We start from the raw sequence: 6,528 nt of genomic DNA, 5'->3' as shown, positions 1-6,528 counted from the left end.
ACTTTTATGTTATTTTGTTTTAGAATGAAGTTTTATGGTCTTGTAGCAAATTTGGCTAAAAATATGATTTTTATCATATTTGAAGTTGTCGAGATGAAACTATGAAATAAAGACAAAAACAGAAGAAGTCCTGAAACAATACGTGACCACGCCTCGTGACTGTTTCACGGCTGCCTTGTGACTGCATGTAAAGCTCAAAATTATGATGATAATACCATATTTTAAGAGTCCTACTTGTGATATTTAACTCATTGACATAATATCTTCCTATTATTACTAGGTTTTATTCTAGGTTTTGGACACATGATTGTTACACATTTTAAATTCTGAAACCCTCAAATTGTAAACTCTAATTTCATTTCTTGGAAAATAAAAATTGACTCAAGAACTGATCAATTTCACATTATTCAACAAAAGATAGACCATCAAAAATTAAATTAAATTTTAAAAAAATAATCTAGCCCAACGAAGGTTTCAAACCCACTGCTTTACACCCATTTTCGTAACGCGGTGAACCAAATATATATTATTATTATTTTAACAAAATGTGATCACTAAGTCGTTCTTGCTGACGAACTAATCCATGTTATGAAAGAAACTTAAAATGAAAGGAAGTAGTAATGTTATTTATCTATTCATGGGCCGGTTAACAAGTCCGTATTGGCAGTGTAGTCAGGCATGTGTCTGGGGGATATGGATTTTTTATCGGCCATTTCAATATTTCATCCAACTGCAGCATTTGGAGAATTTTCTGGTGAATCCCCCGGACTTCCTCCTAGTCTACGTGAACGTGGTGGTGTATTTGGCTGAGCACGTTCATTTTTCTTCTTAACTTTGTTATGCCAGTTCATTAACGCCTTGGAAGTTTGTTCATCAAATATGGACTTCTTCATCTGTGATCCCATCTGATCGAACGTATATAAACGCTAGCGTTTCATTAATATAGGTCAATAAATTTAATGATGGCCAGTACTTTTATCATCAAATTACCTGTGTGACAAGTGCATAAAGTGGGAGCGTAATGTAGCTGCATAAAAACTGTACTCCTACCCTGCCATCAATTTCAGAATTCAATTCAATATGGAGTCGTGCGTGACACAGTTCCAGCAAATAGAAAGAATTACTCACTCACCCTATGCCCACTCTGATGAGGGCAAGAATGAAATTGCGATGAAAACATGAGTACAATCCAAATTCATACTGCACCACAACCACATCATCATTATCATTTCAAGTTCAACCATTGATATGATCATATCTATGAAGATCGATAATCATATATGTAATCATTACCGATATCCATATGAAGTACGTGATCTCAAAAGCGTTCTGTTGAGGGAACAGTACCAAAACTAGAAGAATATAAGAATGGTCTCAAGCTATAAATTAGTTGAAATATTTTCAAGGACAGAACAAAAAATCAACCTGAAAGAGCGTAAGATGGATAAGATGAAGAACCAACTTAGGCCTGTTAAACCAAAAATGTCTATCAGAAACCTGAACGAGAGGAATGCCTTGGACTACTGCGTGTCTTTCTTGGATTTCAATAGCCATTTGAGTTATGATTGATTGAAGCTTTGTTCCAACTGCCAAAATCATCTTTTGCAAATTAAATAGTCAGTATTAAAATTTTGCAGGATTAAGAAACTTTGGCCAGAGTGTGAGGGAGTCATACCACTAAGGGCATTATTGACAGCCAAAACATAGCATGCCATCCTGAAATGACAGTGAAATAAACGGATAAAATTGCAGGAACTGGTATTACAAAATAAGTAAGGAAGAACATACCTTTTACATTTACAAGCAGATAGACGACTGTAGTCATCCATAATACTGGACTGAGAGTGGGACAAAAATATTATTATATGTAAGAAAATATATATCATTTGATAATAAAGTGGGAGAAATATCATACGGGATTCCAACGACGACTTTGAAGTCATCTTCCAATGACCTCTTGATATACTTCTGAAAGTTGAACTTAGTTCCGGGAGCCAAATGGACCTAAATGGATGTAATATCAGAATATGGATGGAATCTTATCCTCCATTTATGAACAACTTATTTAGAGAACTTACTGAGATGAATCCATGTCGTAGAGTTAAGTAGTCGGCTCTGCGAACTGACCATAACATGTGACGAAAGAAACAGACCTGTCGATATTAATTGTGTTTGCTCAGTTCACAAAAGCTATATATGTGTTCGAAAATGAAGAGATATGAGAATTTTACAGCATAAAACAGGACAGGTGTTTTCATCCATGAACTGGTATGGCCTCTAACAAAAGATGTTTCGTGTGTAAGCCTGAATCTTGAAGGATCTGTGTACACAAAAATTAATGGCGCGTTCATGTATATAGTTTAAAAAGTAATTAGTATTCTTTGGCTTTTAGAAAGGATGATAGATACCATTTGATACATCATATTCATGTGCAATCTCTCTTTCCCAATCTTTCCATCCACGAATCTGAGACGACCATGAATAATTTCACAACACGAAATAGACTAAACCAAACATGCTATAGACAAAATACCTTCAACCTTCCGAGCATCATTGTTGCGGCACTGTAAACGACATGAAATACAGCCAAAAAGAATATGAAGATATGGAGCTGATGTAGCCCATGGACAGAAATTAGTGGCACATACCCCTGTTATTATTAGTGGCATCAATAAAAAAATGAGTGTGTTAAACAATATGTTGTTCCTCGTATTTAGGTACCTTTTTACAATCTTTGGCTGGACTATCGGCTGCCAAGTTTCTACGTTGCATCCACAGGAGTCTTCGGCGACCAATCCCATGATATTCTTTATCTAATTTACACGGCAACATTGTGTTTGCCACCCTTTCCGGAATACAGAACTGGGTAATGTAGTTTTGGCCAAATGTTAGTAGAAGCGAGATGAACCCCAGAACCATAAGCTCTGCGCAAAATATATATTTTGAGTCAATTTATAGTATATATATATATATATATATATATATATATATATATATATATATATATATATATATATATATATATATAGGCTAGCTATTAGAGTTGGGAGCTGCTCTTACCCCCTTTAACTTTCTCCAGAGCTTCTACCAATGAATACTTTTTTTTCCTCTCAAAAGTCTACAAATTTAAGTATAAAATTAATTGCTGTTAAAGTCACAATGGAAAGAAAGAATGTCAGAAAAATCAGCCAAGAATCTACATGCACGTTTGTGTCTTTTGTCTGTAACTTGTACATGTTAATTTAAAGATGATTGACAAAACCATGCACGATCAAATCCCTAGTTAATTAGTTGGTTAGAAATCAACAAATAATAGGTTACATACAAATTCGTACCTCTCCCACTTTATGTAGTGTTTTCTCCAGAAGTACAGAGATTACAATAATGACGGCGCAGACTAATGAAACGGCCCATGTCGGAGTCTGGTCGAGCTCCCTGGAAACATGCGTTCCTCCACCTCCGGCCATCTTCTTTTATTTTCCTAGAAGAAAAATAATATCAAATCAGAGTTGATAATCGTATGTATTCATATCGATTTCTGTTGGAGATCAAAAAGTTTTTGGGATCAATAATGACAGAAATTAGATGGCAAGCTCCATTTTTGTTTTGTTTTCTAAATGTCAAAAATATTTTGCTAGTTTTAATTAGATCTTGTAACGGAATTGAACCATATGTTAGTTGACGTGTTCAAAAATAGGTATTGAAAACAGAACTCGTGTCGAGTATGCCGCGGAGTGGTTGTTGGTAGGGATCGATTTAGTTAGTTTTGGGACCATAAAAGTCCATTTGACTTTTTTTAAAAAAATATATTTTGAAATTTGACTTGTTACTGACGCTAAACGATCTTAATTCAGCTTAGTGTTGAAAGATTAATTGCCTTGCAGTCGTCATAATTCAGCTGCTTCCACTATCTTCATGTATCATTAAAAAGTGCTGAGGCCAAAATTTTGGTTATTTCTAATTTCAAAACTTCTTACTTCGTAATTTCAACATTCATATATTTTTTAGCATCTAATCAAACTATTTGGCAACTAAATATGATCTGCTAGCTATCTACTATTTTGCATTCACGCCGATTCATGACGTTTAGAGAAAGTGATGGGGTGCATTTTACAGAACATATGCAGATCCAATGTTTATGTTTGGTCATCCAACTTTGATGTAACAAAAAATTTACTTTAAGTTCTGTCTGGTGAGCCAAATACTCATTGTTGATTTAATATGAGCATAGGAGAGCTTCTGTTCGGATCTACACACATGAACAGAAGTTAGAGGGCGTCGGAGCTGTTTCTGACATAGGCTTTCTGATGTTTAAGTTAGTACTGGGACAAAACATAAGTGTACAATAAGAATAGTGTTGAATGATAATAATTAGTGAATCAATAAAGTTGTAAGAGATACCTGATATTTATAGAATTAGGAAGAGCTAAATATGTTATATAAAAAGAACTCTAGTATGACAAGTTCTTAAAATACGATATTTGTCATGAGATTTGGACTAATATGATCTATGCATTAAAAATGAATATATGTTTGATAATAAAAATATATTTTTTTATCTATAAAGCTACGTAAGGTAGATAATTGACAATTTTTTCAATTGTCAAAAGATAAAAATGACATCCTCATCAATACAAATCCAAAAATTCAATAAAGATATATTTGTAAATTTCTAATTGTTGTAAGTGTAAAAAGAAAATATCAATTTTTTTTATTTATTCCACCTAATATATAATTAATTAGTAGCCTAATTATTCCACATCATATATAATTAATAGTCTAACAATTGCTAATGAATTATCACTACAATATACATTGATTGTAATAACTTATATCACTTCAAGAATAAAATGTAATTCCTAAATTAACTTTCTCAAATAATCCATCTTTATACTAAGTTTAAATATTTTATCCTTTTAATTTTCTTTCTACATGTTATTTTATTATTTTAATGCAATTTTGTAATTATATTTTAGTGTAGTTTCTAATTAAGTAATAAATTATAGTATCACATGAAGATATAAGAAAAAAATAATTATATATGCAATAGTACAATAACATGATAAGTATATAATAATATAATAATATGAAATTTAATACTAATATATTTTATTATTTTTTAACTAAGAATTGAAAGTAAAGAATTTAATAAATTATTTATTAGAATTTATATCAATAATTATGAATTTTAATATACTAATAATATCATAAAATACGAATCTGATAGAAAAATTAAAATAGTTAGCTATAATAAGAAGTTTAAATATTTTAGTCGCACTTATAAATATATATATTATATATATATATATATACATATATATATATATATATATATAAGACAAAGTCTTTTATTGGAATCCTTTTTACAGAGGAAGGAGTGACGTGTGAGTGTTTTACATCCATAAAATTCTCGTGTCTTTACTATTCACAAGTTTTTACATTTCAAACTAGGCAAAAACTTGTATGAAACGGTCTCACGGGTCGTATTTGTGAGACGGATCCCTTATTTGGATCATCCATGAAAAAGTATTACTTTTTATGCTAAGAATATTACTTTTTATTTGAATATGGGTAGGGTTGACCCGTCTCACGGATTAAGATCCGTGAGACGGTCTCACATGAGACTAACTCTTCAAACTATATCTTGTTGTTTAGATTGTCAACTGGTTGAAAATATCATTAGAAATATTGAACCGTCTTTCACACTTTTCACGTGGTTAATATTTATAACCGTTTGAGAAAATCTTTCAACCGTGTAAAAATGATTAAAAACAAATTTTAAAAGCAAATTTTGAGTATTATAGGTTATATTTTATTATCAATTATTATTATTTCATTAGTTTTGATAATATTTTGACGAGTTAGTGATAAATATTTTAAATTGACAATTATTTGTCCTTAGTGTGCTTCACTTATATAAATTATGATTAATGCATTTATAAAATCCATAATCTGGTTGATTTTTAGGTTATTATACCTTATACGTGGTTCTTAGATATATATATTTTCAAAATTTGTTTCAGTTCAATTCATTCTATATATTATGCTAATTATAATTTATTATATAACATAAAATTAACGACTTGAATTTCAATTTGAGAAACAATTTTGAAAGTAAAGTATATAAGTTCTTAATTAATTTATTCGTCTAATATGACAAATATCATTCTATATATTATGCTCATAAATTGTATAGAAAATTTCCATACAATTAATCTAACACACAAGTTAAGGGATTAGTAGAAAATTTACAATGAAAAACTTTGTTAATTTTTTTACACTTTTATAAGTATCGTAGTTAAATATATATTTTAAAATATTTTTAATGATTTTTTTAAAAATTAAAAAATCTATTCTTTTAATATTTTCTCTAAGAATTATGTATCAAGAAAATTTTATTTCTTTAATGTATTTGTATTATCAAATATCTATTCAATTTTTATGTAACATTATTTTCAAAATTTCTTATGTTGCAATTTTCTATTAAAAAAAACTATTATGATCGTTATGTATTTAATGATTGTGTAG

General features: G+C 30.2%; 1 protein-coding gene across 2 annotated transcripts; it reads right to left on the bottom strand.

Moving 5' to 3' along the window:
• Positions 1–474: 474 nt before the first annotated feature.
• LOC140820747 (MLO-like protein 9) lies at positions 475–4,490 on the bottom strand. 2 transcript variants are annotated; one of them, XM_073181094.1, is made up of 15 exons: positions 3,336–4,490; positions 3,061–3,118; positions 2,722–2,924; positions 2,534–2,650; positions 2,409–2,466; positions 2,232–2,320; positions 2,079–2,153; positions 1,916–2,004; positions 1,789–1,838; positions 1,676–1,716; positions 1,426–1,599; positions 1,294–1,329; positions 1,133–1,200; positions 991–1,051; positions 475–905 (listed from the first exon to the last, which is right to left on the bottom strand). In XM_073181094.1, exons 1-15 carry the CDS (start codon positions 3,465–3,467, stop codon positions 723–725), a joined length of 1,434 nt encoding a protein of 477 aa, XP_073037195.1. In that variant the 5' UTR covers positions 3,468–4,490; the 3' UTR covers positions 475–722. The 2 variants fall into 2 exon arrangements, with proteins under 2 accessions (XP_073037195.1, XP_073037196.1); XM_073181095.1 differs by having other exon boundaries at positions 2,722–2,862; positions 3,336–3,415.
• Between the last annotated feature and the right edge of the window lie 2,038 nt (positions 4,491–6,528).

Source organism: Primulina eburnea, unplaced genomic scaffold, assembly GCF_022965805.1.
Source record: "Primulina eburnea isolate SZY01 unplaced genomic scaffold, ASM2296580v1 ctg1415_ERROPOS9300000, whole genome shotgun sequence".
NCBI lineage: Eukaryota > Viridiplantae > Streptophyta > Magnoliopsida > Lamiales > Gesneriaceae > Primulina > Primulina eburnea.
This window is presented reverse-complemented; position numbering and strand designations above follow the sequence as displayed.